The following is a 22,652-nucleotide window of genomic DNA, read 5'->3' on the forward strand; positions in this document are numbered from 1 at the left end:
GTACTTTCATGATCTGATTTCTTGGTTTTGAAAAAATCTGCATACATGCTATTTAAACATTAAAATCATTGTTCACCTAGGCTGTACCCATAAAGAACACAGAAAATGGTATCCCATGAATAAAAATTACCCCACAGTACAACTGTTATATTTTTTCTAAGAGAACAAAATGCAAAAGAGAAACTTTAATAACATGAAATGTGATCATTTTATATATATGTAGATTTATTTTTGTATGAAAAGAATCATGCTTTTTTCTTGCAGAAGTAATAGAAATTCCAGAAAGAGTTCTAAGATGGAGGCGAGGAATCCATGCTGCCATTCTTTCAAGCCTACCAAGCAATCGAGGTATTTTATCAGATACACATCTTATAGCTTCCTGCAAAACTGCACAAGGAAGAAGTCAAAGTTTTCTGCATATGCCTAGACATTCCTCCATATGTACTATTCCAGGATTCTTGCAGGATTCAGATGACGATGAAGAGGAAATTCAGCAGAAAGTTTTGAGAAGACGTAGGTCATTGGCCTCTATTGGCAGTGCTGGACGAATTACCATTGAAAAAGCTGATCAACTGGAAAGGAGAGAAAGTATCAAATGTATAACAGCACCTATCCATATTAAGAGAAAATTCAAGTAGGTACTAGTATAAACTCTTATAAAGTTCTGATATCTAAATGAATTAACCAATAGTCAAAGAATAACTAATCCAAGAGTTCAAATATAGAAAAATATGCCACAAGTGACCGAACAACAAAGTAGTTCACGAATGTGCGTAGCGCATGAGTTAATTATCAATGTTGTTTGGTCACAAGTTGAATATTTTTCGATATTTGAATTATTGGATTAGTTATTCTTTTTATTACATTGACCATGGACTTGTATTAATTGACATAAAGTAGAAATGGCAGGAACTATATTTTTTTCTATGGGTTGTCAATTAGTTTTGATGCAATATCATCCACAACGTCTTGACAACACCCATTGTTGCATGATATCAAAGGAGTGACATTATCGCAATTATTTCACATGTGAAATTATCGGTTTTTATTTCACTGTGAAATCATGGTAATTCATTGCAACCAATGTAATAACATAGAATAGCAATGTCACAGCCAAAATGATCAGCCATTCAAGATACTAAAAATGCCAACATGACCAAACCATTAATTGACTCCTTAGGAGGTATTGTCCTTAAATGGTGATTTTTATCCATTTATTTGTTTTGGACAAAATCTCTAGTAAATAGAAAAAGACTCAATATTTTTAAATAAGAAGATGTGAGTTTAAGACTAGAAGAACAATTAGTCTTATATTTATAGACATAAAACCAATGACCAAACCATTCATATTTGGCAAGAAGAGAACCTAAATCTAAATGTTTAGAACAGTTTTGAGTTATTTCCCCTGTGTAACAATAATTTAACTCTTATTTGAATATTGATTTATCATCAATTTTAATATTTTTAGTGTGTTTACATAAGGTTTACACATTATGCACATAAACTAATATGCTTTGGAGGTCATTAGAGATAAAAACCAGGAAGTTCTCTCACCTGTCAAATAGATAATCTGAGGACAATCTAAGTACTCAGAGCTTCCAAAGTAAATAATCAAAACCAATATATGGCCTCATTGGTTACCTTAAAACAATGTATTGACACTGTTGACATTTCAAACTATATTGTTAATCAGGGTTATAAATTTCATTTTTCTGGATATTGTATTCGGGGATGAACCTATTTCATATATGTTAGTGGTGTTAAAGTTTTAGAAGATTTATCATTTTCACATCCACTTATCCCAAAATTGGCAAAAATTTATGTTCCTACAGATTTTAAAGCTATATAATATGTGATGTTATGTCTCTGATTTTTTACAATATTATTGGGTGAATAGCCCATAGATTTCTGGTACAGGGACAATAATGAGAGAAAAATATAGTCTTTCTGAGCTGAAGATGACCAATTTCTTGGCATCCCTAATTATCATTAGTCTTTCTTTGTCTGTTATCCTTCCTCATTGTAAACATTTTTCATAAATCTCTACTTAAAACAATGAACCAATTTCAACCAAATTTGAGTTGAATGATCTTTATGGTATCTAGTATATGTTTGTGTTTTTTATAGTTGCTGCCAATCAACAAATATGACCAGCATTTAAATGATGATTTTAATGATTTTTTTTTTAAACAATTATCTTGAAAGCTATGATAGAAACTTAAGAAAAACAGTAGTTGGGAACAAAAATCAACAAGCCAAAATCTACAAAAGAGTCAACATAACCAAATTATCAATCAGATTCTTATTAGAGTTATAGCCCTTGAATGACAATTTTAACCATTTATGGCATTTTTGGCTTAGGATTTTTCTGGAAAAACCTTAATAAAAATAGTAAAATTACAAACAGCAAATATGACCAGCAAAATAATTTTACAAATAAGCCAACATAAACCAAATTATCAATTGACTCTCAAAAGAGTTTTAACCTTTAACAATTTAATTTTTTGGGCTATTAGCTTGGTAGAAAGAAACTGTAAACATCAAATAAGATCTGCATACAAACAAATAAAGGGAATTGTCTATTGACTCCTTGTAGGAAGTATGCCCTTAAATGACATAAGGTTTTTTTCCCAAATCTTGTATGTTTGGCAATTATCTTGAAAACATTAATAGATAAAGTTAAATTTTCAACAGCAAAAATCAGCACACTTAGATCTCCAAATAGACAAATTAGGCCGTTAGTTTTCTCAATTGAATTGTTTCATATTTTTCATGTCGGGGCCGTTTATAGCCGACCATACGGTATGGATTTTTCTCATTGTTGAAGGCCGTAGGTTGCCTATAATTGCTTACATCAACTTCATTTGAACTTTGGTGGATAGTTGTCTCATTGGCAATCATACCACATCTCCTTTTTTTTTTTATAAAAATCACTGATTGCAATAAAAGTGAAAATTAATTTTAATACTGTGGATTCATTATTATTCATGGGATACCAATTATTGTTGATTTTGTGTGTATAAGGAAAACACGAATTTAAATGTTCAACTAAGTATGAAGTCTGAAGGCTTGCATACAAATTTTGAAAAACCACAAAATCAAATATCCACAAGAACACAATTTTTCTCAATCCATGAAAATGGATACCTGCAAAAATAAATGAATCTTCAGTGTAGACTTTTTTGCCAGGTGCTATATTTTGGCTGTGAAGAGCCCCTTGTTTTTAAAACTAGTCTCTTGTATGGTTATTTTAATGATTAATGATGGTGGAGTTATGTTTTTGTAGTATTTACAAATAAAAGGTTTTATTATGGATAATTAATTCTCTTGATATTAATTTCAATTTTCTCATAATACAAAAGGTAAGTATATAATTGAATTGCAGATAAAAGACTGTCTTAAGTCTTAAAGGTTGATTGTTTCATATGGCAAGATAGTAGTTTATCAGTAGAAATGTACTATAAATCACACTTATAAATGCTGATCATGCTTAATCGCCATGTGAAAATTTATAATGATCTCAAAGCATACCTTGGTTGTATGGTCTCTTACATAATGAATGATTTTTTATTGATTGTAACATTTGATTTCAAATATCTATAAGCAGTTGACACTGATTTATGAGGACTTTTTGTATTGTGTCTGCAGACGCTTGACATGTTACTTTCAAAAACTTTCAATTGATGGTTTCCTATGAAGTTTTTTGCATGGATCATAAGGGGCTAGGGTATCAGCCATTTGAAATCTGATAAACGTTCAGACATTCAAGTATGAATTTTGAAGGGAACTTACATGGAGACTTTGGATTTGAAAGACAATCATATGAAAGAAGCGAAGATGAATATCACAACAGAAATTTGAATAATTATACTGGTCATCAAGAAGAGTTTTATGATGCACCTTATGAGACCGATTCATCTTATTTTGATGATGGAAATCATAGAAACTCATACAGGAATTTTAATCAAGGAAATGACAGTCTAAATGAAAGGGCCTCTAGATATGATATGGAACAGAATTATTCAGAAAATTTAATTCGATCAACTAATGCAAGTTCTGAATATGATCACAGACATCATAAACCTAACGATTTCCAATGTAAACAAAGAAATGAAACCAGAGAGAACAGACATTCGGCTCAGTATCCCAAATATTCTGAATCCATGTTGGATAGAGATTACATAAACCACACAGGTCAAAGAAACAATTATACATCTGATCAGAGCAGAGTATCAGAGCACCCCAGTCACATCAGTAGGAATAGTAGAAGCCTAAATGAAGAGATTTATGAATCTGTAGAAGATGAACCAGACTATGAAGAAACTCTTGTACAAAAAATCTCACCCAGGAATTACCTGATGGATAATTCTAATGAAAGAAAAAAGGGTTTTAGACTTGGAATTGAAAATAATGCCTTTGAAAGCCATGAAGTTCAAAGTGATTATGAATTGGACAGTCCTGATGGCTCAGATAATCTTGTGCAAATGAGACATCCAGATAAGGGAGAAAACTCCAGTGTTATCCTGGATGATGGAAGAAAGACATATGTCTTTAGAAAAAAGGCTATTCCTATAAATGACAGACGTTCAAGGACAGCATCACACCGTAGATCAACAGTCAAAAGAAAATCTGCTATACCAGAAGGATATGTTCCTAGTCATAGAGAAAATGTAGTAACACTGAAAGAAAAAAAACAAATGTTAGAAGAACAAGACACTATACATGGAGTTGTAAATATCTTTAGGTTTGTTCATATATATTGCTGTTTAGAAAAGAAGCATACTATTTTTCACTGAACTAGTACACAATTTTATTTAGGGGCCAGCTGAGGACCACCTCCGGGTGCGGGATTTTCTCACTGCGTTGAAGACCCATTGGTGGCCTTCAGCTCTTGTCTGCTCTTTGGTGGGTTGTTGTCTCTTTGACATATTCCCCATTTCCATTCTCAATTTTATTACAAATAGTCAGCCTGATAAAGACCTTTTAACAAATTTTGAAGCAAATATTGGTGTTTGTTGACCTGCCTTTCTATTGTTTTCTCCTTACTTATTTAAGACATGTATGCATATTGTACTTCGCTTCGTTTATTACAGTACTGTAAATTCAGACGTTTTTGCAATACTTTCATTACTGTGAATAATGAGAGGTTTCTCAAAAATAAAATTGTGCATTATAATTTTAATAGCATTATTTGTATGTATCATTTCCTGAAATTGTATTAATTATTCATGTACTCAATCACAAAAATAAATGCACACATAAATTTCTGAATTTACATTTATTTTTTTAAAGAATTTTGACTAAATATAGTTTTTATGTTTTGACCACTCATTATAATTTCTGTTGCCTTCGTCTATATTTTTGTATATATTTTTGTGATTGTAGAGAGAAAATTCTCAAAGAGCCTGAACTTATTGAGAAAGGATTTGCTGGATGGAGACACAGACAGACTCAGGTTATAGAGCTATTCCATATGAATGTATTTTGGGAAGTTAGAACATTTGTTTTTCTCAGACCTCCAACCAATAAACAATGCTGTTTGTCTTTTATAGAATAATGTCTTCATACCCTTACATAATAAGAATTGAAGTGAGTTTCCTGCTCCACTAGAGGTTAAACTAAATGAATAATTGTCAGAAACTTAACATTAAATAATTTGTGCAAGTAATACAATATGTGTCATATAAACATAATCATGTTTTTTTATATTTAGAATTTTTCATTAAAATACTAGGTTTGTTGTTAGATTTTTCTTATTTGGTGTCCTCTCAACAATACTGGGGAGGCTAAAACAAAAGACTATACATAAAAGAAGAGATAAATGAATGCTGTATAACTTATATGAGAGGAAACTTTTCTATCTTTGTTGAGTTATCTCCCTTTCCATTAATTGGTTTACATTTTGCATACTGTAGATCCCAGAAAAAATAACACAAAAAAAACACATGTAAACCAGTAGTCAGCTTTATTATGTTTTAGTTTGTATCTACTAAAGACTAACTTTTCTCTTTTTTTTAGAGATGGAATTCCTTCACACAACAAGTCAAAAATATTGCAAAAATATTTGAGCCTTGGGCAGGTTCTTTTAAAACTGTAGAAGGTAGCTATATGATTTAAGCATTAAAAGTATGAATATTTGATGTTTATACCTACAATTCAACAGAAAAATCAGGTATTTCGCCATTGACATCACCTCACACTTCATAATCTATTACCTATAAATTTTATGCCCCCTCATTAAGTTGTCATGGTAAAAATTAGATTATTTAAATGCCCAAAAAGGCACAAGCCAGGGCTGACTGTGCCAGGGCTGTATAGCCAGTCAAGGTCGTTAAAAACTTCCATCATCAAGTTGTCATGGATAATAGTGTTGTCTATGTCTGTCTTTTGAAATCAAACAGTTGTCAGGACTTTTTTCTGTTATTCCTAAAATTGATCTGAATTTTGGTACATTAGAGTATAATGATGGCAAACAGGTAGAAAGTTTGTGTTTCCTTCCAGTTGACCAACTTTTTCTGATAAGGGTTCTGCCTTGGGCATTCATAGAGTACCAACAAAACTAGTAGTTTTTTATACGACCGATCGCAAAAAAATTTTGTGGTCGTATATTGGTATGACGTTGGTTGTCGTCGTCCGGCATTGTCGTCGTCCGGCATTGTGGTCGTCGTCCGAAGACACATTGGTTTTCGCACACTAACTTTAGTTTAAGTGAATGGATCTCTATGAAATTTTACCATAAGGTTCAGTACCACAAAAGGAAGGTTGGGATTGATTTTAAGGGTTATGGTACCAACAGTTAAGGAATTAGGGGCCAAAAATAAGCATTTTTGTAACTTCCAGACATAACTTGTGTGTTAGTGTATGGATTTCTCTGACATTGTACCACAAGGTTCCATAACACAAAGGGAATGCTGGGATTGATTTTGGGGGTAATTGCCTCATAATTTTAGGAATTAGGGGCAAAAAAAGGGGCAAAAAACAATCATTTTTCTAGTTTCATAACAATAACTTGTGTGTAAGTGTATGGATCTTTTTGAAATTGTACTACAAGGTTCCATATCACAAAATGAAAGCTGGAATTGAGTTTGGGGGTAATTGCCCAAAATGTTTAGGAATAATGGGCCAAAAATAAGCATTTTTCTAGTTTTCCGACAATAACTTGTGTTAAATTGTATGGATCTCTCTGAAATTGTACTGCAAGGTACCATACCACAAAGGGAAGGCTGGCATTGATTTTGGGGGTAATTGCCTCAAAATTTTAGGAATTAGGGGCCAAAAAGTGGCAAAAAACAAGCATTTTTCTAGTTTCAGGACAATAACTTGTGTGTAAGTGTATGGATCTTTATGAAATTGTACTACAAGGTTCCATATCACAAAGGGAAAGCTGGGTTTGAGTTTGGGGGTAATTGCCCTAATTGTTTAGGAATTTGGGGCCAAAAAGGGGCCTAAAAACAAGCATTTTTCTAGTTTCCAGACAATAACTTGTGTTCAAGTGTATGGATCTCTCTGAAATTGTACTGCAAGGTACCATACCACAAAGGGAAGGCTGGGATTAAGTTTGGGGGTGATGAATCATAAGGGGGTCCAAAAAATTTGGGGGAGGGATTTTATTCCTTTTTTTCCTTTTTTTTTCTTTAAAATTTTCCATTTTAAATTGGTTATTTCTGATTTATATATAAAAGCAAATAATAATGATATGGTTTGAATAGGTAAATTAAAAATTTTTAAGTTCTTAGACCACATTCATTCTGTGTCAGAAATCTATGCTGTGTCAAATATTTAATCACAATCCAAATTCAGTGCTGTATCAAGCTTGAATGTTGTGCCCCAACTGTTCAGGGTTCGTCCTCTGTGGTCGTATTAAGCTGCACCCAGCGGAGCATTTTATTATGACTTGACTAGAGGTAGAGTTATTTGTGGCAAAATGTTATACTCCTCTTAACAGCTAGACATTTCATAGTAAACCACTTCCTGAGGAGACCCATAAAGTGATATTATCCCTCTCCTACATGTTTAAGTAGAGATAATGGAATTTACTTACTTCAATATTGCAATATAAGTTTACTTTTTTGTTCAGAAATAAAAGCCATTGAATTTCAAACAAAACATTTTGTGTTTCTAATGGAAAAATGATAAATGAATAAAATTGTATAATTTTATTTTGGTATTTTTTTATTATTTTTCCAATAGCTTTACTTATTTGATGAGTAGAATTGATTTAAGTTTGTTTTAAACCTTTTAGAACCAATTTTGATGCTAACATATGTATATTTTCCAGGTAGATTTGGGACTGCTATAATGAACTATTTCCGTTTCATCAGATGGTTGATGTTCATGAATCTCTACACGATGATTATTATGATGTGTGTGACACTGGTTCCCCACTTTATCCTAAAGGATTCACCTTTTAACAACACCATTAGTAATAAAACAATACAATGTACTGAAGAGTATGGTCAACATATTGATAATATCACTGATAATGAGAATATTGGAAATCAGATATTTGATTTTATACAAGGAACTGTAAGTAATTCAGTATTCAATATTTGTATCTCATTTACATAGTAGTTACCACGGACACCAAAAACCAAAAAAATCGACGAAAATGAAGGTCAGTACATATAACTGTATCCTTTTAAATTTCTCCTATTTACAAACACCATCAAAGGTAAAGCTATTTCTGTGGAACCAATGTATCCAAACAAATAAAGTTAACCTGAATATTAAACTTTACTGTGAAAATAGAATTTTTTTATGCTCCTGCCAAAGGGTGTGAGGTCTATTGCGTTGTACCAATGGTAATGATATCTATAAAAATGAAGAAAAAAAAATTATTTGTGAGTTTCATTATTCTTACTTAAAAAAACATATGGGCTATTTCTTTCAGTTGCATATAACAGAGTTGCATGATTTATTATAGAATAAACCAAGAAATATTTGTATGAATACAGAGTTTCAAAAACTACTATCTGATACGTTGCATTATTTTTTTTTAAATAAAATAGTCCAACAATTGAAATCTCATCTACTTTAACAAAAAAGGAAAGAAAATACCCAGGGAGCAGTCTCAACCATAAATTTAAGAAAAACAGACAACAGCATGAGAAAAAAAAAATAAATAGAAAAAAAGTCCACAGACCACTACACAGAAAACTTATGATTTAGCAATACAATTTTATTCTATATGTCAGTCTTGTAATCTAACTTTTCATGCTGCTAATATAAATTTTTGTATATATTGCAGGGATGGATGGAGCAGACAGTCTTGTTTTATGGTGCTTATCGAAACAAGACAATGTTAGAGAATGAAACAACATATAATATGAGTTTGGCCTACTTGTTAGCCACTGGAGGATCTTTCTTAATCAGCTTCTTCCTTATTGTTAGAAAGTAAGGACTGCTTTTTTTCTTTGATATTTCTTTGAATTATCTCCCTTTAGTATTTGTAGCCAGGTAAATATTAAAAATTGAACCCAGTATTGTTCAATCTCTGTAGCACATGTTTGTCTTTCAGGCAATTTGAGGTTAATTCATATAAGAGTTTTATTATTTGTTAAATATTTATAGAATACCTTTGACATTCTCAGCCTGGTCTCCTTATCCAGTAATAAAAAAAAATGATTTCATGATAAGAGAAGATTCTTTGACATAAAAATTAGTTTATGTAGTATAATTGCTAATGGTTCAACTATCAATAGATCAAAAAACAACATCTGAACAATTACAGGTCACCTTACTGCCTTCAACAATGAGAAAAACCCATACTGTTCCATAAGTTATAAAGGCTCTTATGAAAAAATGTTAAACAATTCCAAGGAGAAAACCAACAAGCTGATTTATACTAAAACAATGATTAAAAACAAATATGACAGAAAGCAACCAACACCAACCACATCACTTAACATGAAATATATCAACTACAAAAATAAATCTTGTTAAACCAGAAATGTGAACTGATATATTTTGGTAGTACAGGGAAAGGTATAAAACGAGGAGTTATGAACAAAGACAGCACAGTAAACCAGTACACAAACAAAGTTTTCTGTGGAGGATGGGATTTCTGTATAAATGTTGATAAAGCTGCTAAAAGGAGACATCGAAATTTTTTTCAAGAATTGCAGGTATTGTAACAAAAAGTTAGATAGTAAAATTAAAAAGAACATGAACTTCAATTTACTGGTACTAAATTGTTAGTGTGTACATAACATGACAATGTGAACTCTGAATTTGTTAGTGTGTACCACATGACAATGTACACTCTGAAATTGTAAGTGTGTACTACATGGCAATGTTAACTCTGAAATTGTTAGTATGTACTACATGACAATGTATTTAAACTCTGAAATTGTTAGTGTGTACCACTATACAATTATGGCCCGCTGAGGAGGTGAATATCCAAAATTGTCAACCCGAGTAAGGGTTATTTCATGAGGGCTTTAGCCTCAGGGGAATAATCCTTACTTGGGTTGTTAATTTTGGATATTCACTGACTCAATGGGCCATAACTGTTTTATTATACCGAACAAACAATTAAAAGTAAAATATTGTAACAGATTCAGATTGTCAAAACACTTACCTTAGAAAACTATTTTGTGTCTATTAACATTTCTATTATGTACAACAAATTTAGACTCTTTCTGTAAAATATTGATGGCCCTAAAAAAAGCTGTTTACAAGAGATATTGTCGTCACCAGATGAATTTCCAAGCCTTGTTTGAACTTGCTTCTTTGTCACTTGATGGGCTTCTAACATGGCCGTTACCATATTTGTTTTTATTTATCTGACATTAAGTGACGTCATACTTTAAAGGGAGTTAACTCGTGATCATTGAGGTACGACAAGGGTTATTCACTGGGGAATAATAGGGTTGTTCGATGGAGGCTTCGATTTGTCGGGGTTATTCACCAGGGAATAATAGGGTTGTTCGATGGAGGCTTCAATTTGTTGGGGTTATTCACCGCTTCTGCTAATTTTTGGAAAACCATCGAAATTAAACTATGACACGTGATTCCACATTAGCCAATCAAATAATTACTATATAATGTAAGGTATAATAAATGACAATATAAACTCTGAAATTGTTAGTGTGTGCCACATGACAATGTAAACTGAAATTGTTAGTGTGTACCACATGACAATGTTCACTTACATATTAAGGCAATTTTAAAAGTTTCACTGCAATGAAAGATAAAGTTAAATGTTATATTTTTCATTTTAGGGAGATTTGGAAACACAGAGATTAATTTGGAGAAAACAGAGTCTTACCCTTAAAGATAAGATTAAACTTTATATTATCAGAATGGCTGTTAATATATTTGTTGTAGCTGCCTTGAGTGGATCTTTGTACCTTATTTTCTTCACAAATGAAAAGATGTTAGAGGTAATAATTGTTTAAAAGTAATGTAATGTAATTTGTTTTCCTTTTCAGATTTATGCCTATATTCTGTAGCTCATTTCAGACTCTTAAACATTATATCTTGATACAAGCTACTTCTTTTCAGGGAGGTCAGTACTAGTTCACTGCAGTGCAGAATAATTACATCACATATAGATATAAGACATGTATGTTCCATAAGAATCCAGAGGCATTCCAAAATTATGTTTTATTTATGAATAAAATGCAACATTCATGACTGCATGTGCTTCCATTGATATCAATGCATTGGAAAACACATGAAAAACTTGGTATTATTTGTAATTTTATGGTTGTAGCATATAAATGTAATGATAAGAACTGTATGCTTCTTTTTGTAATTTTATATGTTGTAAAAGCATTGACCACCCTTACAGAAATGAAAAGTTTGCTGCAATATTGCAACAATATAGCGGCAATATTGCAGCAAACAAATTTGTTTGCAAGAAGTGTTTGCAAGAAAGTTGCAGGTTGTTGCAGCTACCTGCAACATTCTCGCAATGTTACTGCAACAAAATTTGTTTGCAAGAAAATTGCAGCAAGTTTGCTGCAATGTTGCAAGAAAGAATTTGTTTGCTAGAAAGTTGCAGGAACCTTTTCTTTTATTATTTAAGGAATTACTTTTTGCAACAACTTTGCAAGAAAAGTTTCTTTAATAATGTCAGACAATCAGATAGTTTGCACCAATATTTCAAGCATTTTAAAATATTACATATGATTATTTGTTTTAAGATTTAAGGTTCAAATAATACTCACAACATATTGTTCTTTGAACATTTGGTTATGGATACTTCTAACTATCTAAATTTGTTGTCGTATGTCATACTTTATTTTACTCAGAAATATCTGGATATTTGAATAATTTATTTTAAATAAATCTTCAAATAACAATGCTTATATTTTTAGAATTCCTAAACTGTACATCACATTTATATGATATTTTGTAAGGAAAGAATTTCAAGAATACTTTGGTATTTATTTCAACAAGTTTAATCTAAATAATTGAGTCATAATAATTTTTGTTCTACATGTATTATTATGCCTTTTTGTCACTTTTTTGTGACATTTTTCTATGAACAATATTTTTAATTCTAATATTTTCCATCAAATGAATTTAGCCTCACCTGCAGGTTGCATTTTGTTTAATTTCTAGTATCATTATTTTAAAACTATGTATACACAAATTATCTTTCTTATCTCAATTAGTAATATGAGCTGGTGATAGAAATGTAATGTGCCATCTGGTTTTCATTTATCTCTGTGTAGTGGTAAAGACAGGAAGTACCGTAAATTAATGTACACAGAGTTTGAGGCCAAATTAAGGGTAGAGCATTTCTTCTTTGTATATATTTCCATTATAACTTATAACATCAAAGATAAAAAAAAAATATATATATATAATTATTTTTTTATTATAATATATAACAAATATTCAAGATTTAGGCAATTGATAATTAGGGGCAAATTTCAAAGGGATCACACTGTCACAATACCCTAAGCAACCTTGATCAACATATTCAAAATTTGAACTGGACATGAACATGCATGCATATACAACAAACAAAGATGTCTTCTATCATGAACAAAGTAATATGAATTTTACAATGGATTTAGATCCAAAAGTTCCAACTAATTCTATTGACACTGGATAGTGCATATGATAGCCTTCAGTTGACATGACTCTTGGATTTAGGAAGATTGGTGTTTACACATAATTTGGATAACATCTTTTGGTAAGTACAATGGAGTTGAATGTCCACCATTTTGAATAAGTGCTTGCTCTTACAGTTCAAAATAGTGATATTTAAAGAGTTTTCTTAACTTAATAGAGTTGACAAAAGTATAAGACAATAGATTTATGCACTTGAATATTATTAAAATTGTGTAAGACAGGAGATATTTTTTTAAGACTATGTGTTTTAGAAAGTACATTACTTAAATTGAAACAAGAAATCTTCTAATAAAAGCAGTTTGGTATTAAATTAGAGATCTGTGATTTGACTGCCAATAAGAGGTCTATCAACAAATGGCAACAATATTTAGCTTTTATATATACACAACTAATCACAAAAATTTTAAAGAATAGACAAGACCAATTATGTTATAGTTCAATGAAAAACAAATATTCAAAAAAGCAATAACAACCTAGTACTGGCATAAGGTTAAATGTATTCTATAGTAATATGCAATTTCTAGAAGGACTTGATCACTTTTAGACATTGACCCCTTTAAGTGAAACAAATGCTGGAAAAATTGGTCTGTAATCATCTCTTTATAAAGAGTTATTTTCATTTTACAAGTCCAGAATTTACAATATATAGTAGTAACTTATATCTTTATATCTTTATAATGTTTAATTATTCTTTTAATGTATGCTAAATTCTTCAACTTTTATTTTGCAGTATTTGAAATCAGAAAATTCAACTTTAAGGACAGTGAGTACAGAGAAACAGAACTAAAGGATACACAGATATGTTACACAACAACCTATAGAGGACAGAGAAAATTTTGTTTTATTATTAAATCATACTTTTTTAAATGCTTAGTTTTTAATTCCTAATTTTTCAACTGAAATTGTTGAAAGATTTGCTGCAATGTTGCTGCAATATTGCAAGAAATTAATTTTCCTGCAATATTGCTGCAATATTGCTGCAACATTGCAGCTAATGAATTTGCCGCAATATTGCTGCAACAATCATAGCTACTGATTTTCCCGCAAACATTTGCTGCAATATTGCCGCAAATTGTTGTGGCAATATTGCAGCAAATGTTTGCAAGAAAACTAATTTACATACGAAAAATGAATATTTGCAGCAATATTGCTGCAAATATTTGCAGCAACATTGCCGCAAATATTTGCAAGAAGCTTTATTTTTCCATAAGGGCAGGCACATGTTTTAGAAAGAAGCACTTTTACTAGTAAATAAGGAATTATTTGAACCTAGAATAATTTTGAATTTTGGAAAATTGAAAAGAAATGTATGATGAAAACTAACCCAACTAAATAGGGTTAGCCATGCACACATGGCTAAGGTTCATTTTACTTTCACTGATATTTCAGTATGAACTAACTGTCTTCCTTAGCCATGCATGCATTGCTAACCCTCCAAAATTCGGTTAGTTTTCATCATAAATTTCTTATCAATTTTCCAGAATTCATAATTATTCCAAATTCAAATAATTCCTTTTTTTTTACCACTTTTGTTTTTCTTTGTTGAAATTGTTATTTGCTTTTATAGTGATTAAGAATATAACACAGTGTTGACTGCTGTACCCCAATTTTTGACATTTCTACCTATTATGTCTGTTTTTTTTGCTCACACATTGTTGCCAACATAATGGACTTCCATGTGACTGTCATACAAGTGAGAGGATTAGCTAGCTATAAAACTAGGTTTTATCCACCATTTTCTGCATAAGGAAATGCCTGTACCAAGTCAGGAATATGACAGTTGTTTTCCATTCGTGTGATGTGTTTGAGTTTTTGATTTAGCCATTTAATAAAGGATTCTCCGTTATGAATTTTCCTTGGAGTTCAATATTATAGTTATTTTACTTTTTACACCTCAATAAAATTACAAATAGAAGAATTCAATTCTTAACTAAAGTGTGTAGAGTATAATAAGTATTTATAATGTAGGAAAGGAAGTTTGTATTTTTAGAAATGGGTTGTGGGTCATTTGAGGTTGTATTTTTATTAAGATGCTTTTAAAATTACTTGAAGAAAGGATCTTGGTTGTGAGTGGGTTTTAAATGTCCCTTCCTAACCTCCCATATCCATTTTAATTGAATAACCCTCAGTCAGTTCTTTATAGTTTTAAATGATGTTTTCAACTTTTTTCTTTTTTTTTTTCTCAAAACAATGTGCACCTATAGAGGAAAAGATTTAAGTTTTTGTCCTCTTATTTTTCAATACACCTAATATCTAACTGTGTTTTACAGCTACAGGACAGTAATTTTTCTGAGCTCCATGTCATTGTCCAGGCCTTAATTCAGTATATGCCATCCATTACTATAACACTCTTAAATGTGATAGTACCTGTGATATTTAACAAGCTAGTAATATTTGAAGACTATACACCTGTGTTTGAGATTCGGATAAATTTACTAAGGTAAGTACAAAGATTGCCTGGAATTAAGTCATATGAGATGAAATATGTTGTTCCCTATTAAGGGTACTTGTAAAATTCAAACAATAATATTTGTGTTGCTTGGCTCTCATCTAAGAGTTTGAAAAAGATTTACTCCTATCAAAATGTTGAATATAATTATGTTTAATGATTACAAATAGCAGAATTTGGTAACTGTTTTTATTTCATCTGTGATGAAAGCCCATAGTTGTTATTTTGTAGCAACTATAGTTGATAACGTTGGCAAAACTTTATATATGTTATCACCACTCAAAATTGTTTCATGAATGCTTTCAACTACTGGTAATATTATGTAATTTTGTCTAATTCTGGGAAAATAATACATAGTGTGGCTGTATTATTAAATCATGTACATGAACTTCTTAAAGTTATTTTCTATATTTTCTTCTTTTTTAGGATTATATTACTACGATTAGCCTCCCTTGGAATTTTAATTGGATCAATGTACCGTATTATTGCTTCTCCTGCTGATGATTATAGGGCAGATTGTGGAAATCAAAGATGGGAAGTCACCGATCAAAACCGACAAGTTAAAAGCAGTATAAAGGTTTATATTACTTATCATGGATGTGTATGCAACAAATTACTAACACAGTTTTCAAAATGAAAACTAAAACTTATTGCATTTTAATTGTTTAACTGGAAGGTTCCATATTTTGGTCAATATGGGCAATACGTTGTCTTCAATTCCTCTGTCACTATCATAATCTTGTTGGATATGTATGATCACAAGTATAGAAGCTGAGATGTTTTCACATGTGGTTAAATTTTCCACAATTTAGAAAACCACAAAGGGAACTTTAATAATCAGATGCTACTGTGATAAATTCCTATTCTCACACAATTAGTTGGAAATTTTAAGCATTAATAACTCCATAGTTTTTACATTTCTATTTTATGGTCATCTGCTGTTCAAAACAACACAAATGGTTGATCTTGTCACGGAATAGAAGTTCCTTCATAATATAAGTTCCAAATGGAAGCAATATTCTGGAATAAGTAAATGTTCCCAACGAAATAAATGGTATAGAATATTTGTTCCAACAGGAACAGATATTATGACATTGTTTATAACAAAGTTTCCAGTGGAACTTCTGTTAGGCGGAACAAATATACGTTGACAATCCCAGTCACTTATTAAAAATAGCAACAAGTCCAATATCATAGCAGAGATTCTTTTCTTACATATCATAATTGTGTTCCTGACTTTGAGGTGCCACTAGAGATATTGACTCATTTAAATCAGGCATGTTATTCTTATATGTTGTGGTATAAAATTATTAACAAAAATACTGAAATCCAAGGTAAATTAAAAAAGAGGGAAGTCCATAAAACCTGAAAAAATCCAACTTTCAACTATACCAACTAACAGAATGAATTGAAAACAACTGGCATATCGTGAATTGGTACAGGCATTTCCTTATGAAGAAAATGGTAGGTTAAACCTGGTTTAATAGCTAGTTAAACATCCTACTTGTATGACAGTTCTTTAAATTTTTTATTATATTTAAAAATGCATTCTTGATGTGTTTTACAGTGTTGGGAGACTTATGTAGGACAACAAATCTACAAATTGATGATTTTAGACTTTCTAGTTGGTTTAATCATTACATTTGTGGTAGAATTTCCACGAAGGTAAGAATAGTTATGATCATACCTGTATGAAAAACATGACACGTACTCCAGTCGGACAGTAGCCGTACTGTAGCAGTACTGAGAACCGTACTTATAATATTCATTTGGACTTTTCTTTGAATTGCTTATAATAGATACCCCGGCTGGACTTTCAGCGAAATTAGCCGTAAACCGGCTCGAAATATTTAAATTAGCAGGAGTCTGGTTCATAAAGTCCAGCTGGACTTTAATAAAAGTACGTCTGAAAAAAAATCCAGCCGGCATTTCTGGCAAAAATATGGACTCTATAAAGTTCAGCCGGACTTTACAAAGTCCGGCTGAACTTTAAAAAGTCCAGCTTAACTCTATAAAGTTCAGCTGGACTTCAAAAAGTGCGGTTTGACTTTTAAAGATGATCTCAGCAGGGGTGAATCCAGCTATTTTCAAAAGGGGGAGGGGGGTTCCTAACTCAGGATAGGGGGAGGGGGTCCAACCATATGTCCCCATTCAAATGCATTGATCGTCAAAATAATGGGGGGTTCCAACCCCCGGAACCCTCCCCCTGGATCCGCCACTGCTCAGTTTTTTCTTCAGATGGTTGATTCTTCTGATTTAATTTGCATCATGCATCCCTTGCTATAATCTGAAAATAGAAAAAAAAACAGATGACATTATGCATATATACTGGTTATTTCTTTTCTTTTTTGTACTGTCTTACTGGCAAAACCAAGAAATGGGGTATTGAGAAGCTAAATGATAACTTCTAAAAATTTGTGGTAATTAAATAGCCTAAATAATTTTAAAGTGGCTAAAAATAAAATAAAGTTGGCTTTCAAAATCACTTAAAGTGTAGAAATCAATAAACTTTCAAAACAACTCAAATAATAACCATTCCTTAATACAGAGGGAATAAAAAATATAACAATACATTTTTTTACACAACAATTCAAAACAGGAAGTGACAGTGACATAACAGACAAGATGAAAATTATTGCATGAATATAAATATTTGATGTAGGTTTCTTATTCTTTTTACTCTTCAAAAATAAGAATTTAGCTATTTATAATATTGTAATTATTTTATTAATATGTTGAATAAAAAGAGCATATCAGATAATATCACCAAAATGGTGGAATTCAATTTATTGTACTTACCAGAATTATGCAATCCAAAACACATGCAAACAGCAATCTTCCTAAATTGTCATTGATGCCAGTCAGAAGGATCCATCTTCTCTATTTAATGTGAAAAGAACTACTTCCAAACATTTGATTTACATCCAATGATATAAAATTCTCATTTTGTTCAAGAAAGAAGACACATCTTCCTGTTTATTCCAAATTCAAATGTTGTTGTATTGCAATACATGAGAAGGAGTTGTTTTAAATGTTCCTCTTATGACTAATTGCATGTGCCTTAATTTTGAATATGTGATATATTAAAAAAAGAAAATCAATTATTAATTTGTTTAATTATGAAATTTTTAATAAAAGTGATAGTAATTGCAGAAGTATGTATTTCGAAATGTGTTCTCCCACATATGGCCTCAATCTCTGTGGAGATAGTACTTCCTGTGACCTGTCCAGACTGAGGTTAATTGAAAACAGATGGCACATTTCTACAAGACTAACTGCTATTAAATCACTGTTGATCACTGTTATATGGCTCAAGTTTCTAATTGATGTTAAAGAATGAATGATAATTATTAATTTTATGCATTCATCTAATTAAATATAAATATACTAGAAAATATATAAATTTGACCTGTAACAGATGTTGCTAGTGTTTTTTTTTTTGTGAAAAAAGTAGAAATGTTAAATAATTGCTGTATATTAAACATATTAACTTGGATATAATTCAATCAAAAGTCAACAAAATTAAATTTTAACTTTCCATCAACAGTCTATGTTAAATATTTCATAATGCCCTAAATGGAATTGAAAATCTAGGGAAAGTATCACATCTTATAGTTTGAACTAAAAGTATATTGCAAAAAAATATTTATCATTATTATTAATTACTTGCAAACTTTCATTTTTAACTGTTTTACATTTTGAAAGAATTGTTCCTTTCAAAGGACAGAATCTATTGTGGCAAACTTTTTATTTCTGTAAGGGTATATTTGGCTGATGAAAATTTTCTAAGTCTAAATTCCTGCTCATAAATGAATGTAAAATTTTCTAAGACAAAAATCCTGCTGATCATTCTACAGAAAGGAATAAATTTCCTCAAAAGTCCAGCCGTGTTTATTTTCTTGTAAGCATTACAAAAAGTGCGGTTGGACTTTTAAGAAAATACCGGCTGGCAAATAACCCAAGTATAAGAAAAAGTACGTGTAGGGCTCATGTCAGACTGGAATACGTCTCAAGTCCAGCTAGAGTCCAGTTGAACTCCTGTTGAAATTTTCATACGGGTGTACAGGTTAAGGATCAAATTCTTTCAAATTTAAAAGTGCACAAACTTTTTTGCTGTGAGATTTGTGGACAATTTAAGGAGATGGTTTTCCATGTAAGAAAAGTGGACATAGGGAACTGCTTAAGTCCTTGAAAAATGGTATTAATAGGTATTTTTTTACTATAAAACAGTTTGATTGATAAATTGATTGCTTGAAGGCTTGCACATGTAAATGTTATACTAAGATATAAGATAAGGAGATGCTGTATGATTATTTACCCTGCTACAACTATATAAGCATCTCGTTACTTATGTTGTCTAAACCTGGACATTTACCCCTTTTTAGTTTACTTTTTGAAGTTCAGAAATAGAAATTTCAAAATCAATAAGACTAAAAAACAAGAATTCTTATTGATTTTGATAAATAGTAAAGTTCTGGTGTTCATATGGTTTAGTTTTAGTGTTATCTGCAGTGTACATTTCTTTATTAGAACATTATTACACTTGATATTATTTTTTTTTACATTTTAGAATCATATATAAGAAGTTTCACAATACAAACAAACTAGTGAATATGGTAGGACAACAAGAATTTAATCTGCCTAAAGTTGTATTAGATATCGTTTATTCACAGACTTTGTGCTGGTATGTTACATACAATGTTAGTTAAAAGTTACATGGCACAGTTATTTCGTAATGCATTTCTTTCAGACAACAAATTTAGATTAAAAAAAATCACACCTGCAATATCTCAAATAGATTTTTACAATGAAGTGTACTACTTTTGGCATAAATTATATCAAACTTATAGAAAAGCCTACCAGCTTTAACTCAAAATATTGACAATTCCATGTTAAGAGGGTCTATAATTCAGTTTGACAGCTTCATATATACTAATTTTTTTTTACATTTTTCAACTGTTCCAAATCACTTAACTTTACCTGAAAATCCATTACCTGAACTTTTTTAACATGTAATTTCATTCCTCTACTTACTATTCTATGTATAATATATAAAGAAATTAATTTGGAAGTTGTATGAGAAAAATTTGCAAGTTATACACTGTCCACACTAGGGTATATATTTGTATAGACAATGAAAATCAAGGATGATAACTGTGTCCACAGACCACATTACAGAAAAGAAAATGTACCTGCCCCTTTGAAAAAAATAAAAATAAATTTTTGATATAATCATTTCTTGTATACAAAGTTAAACTGATAGAGTTTTTACAGGAAAATTTAAAAAAAAAAGGATACCTTATTGCTTCTTAAAAAATATAAGATTTACCTAAGAACAAGGGTCTGTAAAAAATCAGAATTTGAATTGGGACTTAAGATACTTACCACCTAGTCCAAATAATTATGACGTCTTGAAAGGCTATTTTATTTTTTTGCATTGACGCCTTAAAATAAAATAGCCTTTCAAGACGTCATAATTATTTGGACTACTTACCAAAGTGAAAGTTCAACAGATATTTCAATTGTCAGGAGTTGTGTAAAATTGATTGTTGTAAAATACTCAGTGACACATACTAAAACATTACAAATATAAGTAGGGTAAAAACAAAATACCTATTCAACTGGTAACATCAGATTATATACTTTAATTCTAAAGAACTAAACTTGACTTTGTTACTATTGTATTTTGTAGGATGGGACTGTTTTTCTGTCCACTGACCCCAATATTAGGATTCCTGAAGTGTTTTATCTTCTTTTATGTCAGAAAGGTATGTTTATGGAAGTATCCAAAATCTATGATTTTATTTTATTATTCTAACTGTACCAAATATACTGGTATGTTGTAGACATTCCATACTGATTCAAAAAGAACTAAATGACAGTCAACATGGGTTTAGGTGTAAAAGGTATGGTGAGACTCAACTCATTATCAGTGTCCAAGATTTTGCCACTCAAATGAATGTTTTACTTTTAGTCTTTTCAAAAGCCTTTGATAAACTCCACCATCAAAGATTAGCTAATAAACTTAATATTTGTAATAATAAAATATATTTATAATTAGAAATCCAACTTAGATTGGATAATAGACTTTTCAGTCGACAAGCAACAACAGGTACTTCTATATGGTGTTAAATCTTCTAAATTAGCTACTGATTATGGTGTCCCTCAAGGAGTAATATAAGGCCCTACATTATTTTGACTTTTTATTAACGATTTACCACAACATATTACAGTGATGCAGCTAATCGTCAGACCTGTCGGACCTAGGGGGCAGACTTTTAGAAGGTCTGGCAAATGAAGTCTTTGTGTCAGACCCAATGACCGGCAAATATTTTTACTGTTTTAGGCTGTCAAAATTGAAATTTCTCTTGGTCCTTGTTACCTTGGCTTCCAATGCAATTGTGTAGTTGAAAAGCATTGAAAACCAAAAGTTCTAATGACACATTTATTGCCGGTAATAAGTAAATGTGCTGATGTAAATGGATTTCGATCTTCTCTGCGTTTATCCAATTAGCTTGGTCATGTGACCATAATTATTTTCGTATTTCTCGGGACTTATCTTTACACATAGCAATGAATGAAAACGAAAGTAAATTTCCGATAAAAATATTGAATAGAAGCATGTTTTCGGCTTCTTTTTGGTAGCTGAGGGATAATTCTGATGATTACAACACTCAGCAAGTATTATCAGAATGCGTCCCTCGAACACATGGTTCATGCAATGGCGCATCCAGACAGAAAACCATGTGTCCAGGACGCGAATGAGCGACTTAACGAGAACATTGTTTTTAATACGACAAACATGGGTTTCGTCTCCATATGACAAATCAGTGGTGCAAGAATTAAATCAGTTGGAACAATAGATGGCAAACTAAAAAGCATTAAAAACCAAAAGACAACTTATGACCGGATTTATGTAAATCAAATTAAACAAATACAAGTATTATTTTAGTTTTCTTCAAGTATTTTTTTTCATTTCAGTTAATGTTTGAACACACATATTTATTATGACCTAAATGTAATTTGCAACTGTTTTTGTTTTTGATCTCATTGTTCTTATGCCAATTAATAAGACAACTATCCATAAAGTTAATGAACAGTTGTCTTATTGGCA

General features: G+C 31.0%; 1 protein-coding gene and 1 long non-coding RNA gene across 2 annotated transcripts in view; both read left to right on the forward strand.

The window, feature by feature from the left end:
• The first annotated feature begins 3,770 nt into the window (after positions 1-3,770).
• Positions 3,771-22,652, forward strand: part of LOC127709579 (transmembrane channel-like protein 7) — a 31,531-nt gene continuing 12,649 nt past the window's right edge. The window contains exons 1-12 of the mRNA XM_052215182.1: positions 3,771-4,744; positions 5,386-5,455; positions 6,019-6,100; positions 8,279-8,526; positions 9,248-9,393; positions 9,974-10,124; positions 11,223-11,384; positions 15,360-15,529; positions 15,965-16,115; positions 17,106-17,203; positions 20,109-20,222; positions 21,231-21,306. Coding sequence (XP_052071142.1) covers positions 3,771-4,744; positions 5,386-5,455; positions 6,019-6,100; positions 8,279-8,526; positions 9,248-9,393; positions 9,974-10,124; positions 11,223-11,384; positions 15,360-15,529; positions 15,965-16,115; positions 17,106-17,203; positions 20,109-20,222; positions 21,231-21,306 — 2,442 coding nt within the window. The remainder of the gene's footprint in view (positions 4,745-5,385; positions 5,456-6,018; positions 6,101-8,278; positions 8,527-9,247; positions 9,394-9,973; positions 10,125-11,222; positions 11,385-15,359; positions 15,530-15,964; positions 16,116-17,105; positions 17,204-20,108; positions 20,223-21,230; positions 21,307-22,652) is intronic.
• Positions 12,236-13,956, forward strand: LOC127709202 (uncharacterized). The gene is made up of 2 exons (XR_007985545.1): positions 12,236-13,150; positions 13,820-13,956. It is a non-coding gene; the product is annotated as an uncharacterized LOC127709202 (long non-coding RNA).

The sequence above is a fragment of the Mytilus californianus genome, unplaced genomic scaffold (assembly GCF_021869535.1).
Source record: "Mytilus californianus isolate M0D057914Y unplaced genomic scaffold, xbMytCali1.0.p SCAF_7, whole genome shotgun sequence".
Classification (NCBI taxonomy): Eukaryota; Metazoa; Mollusca; class Bivalvia; order Mytilida; family Mytilidae; genus Mytilus; species Mytilus californianus.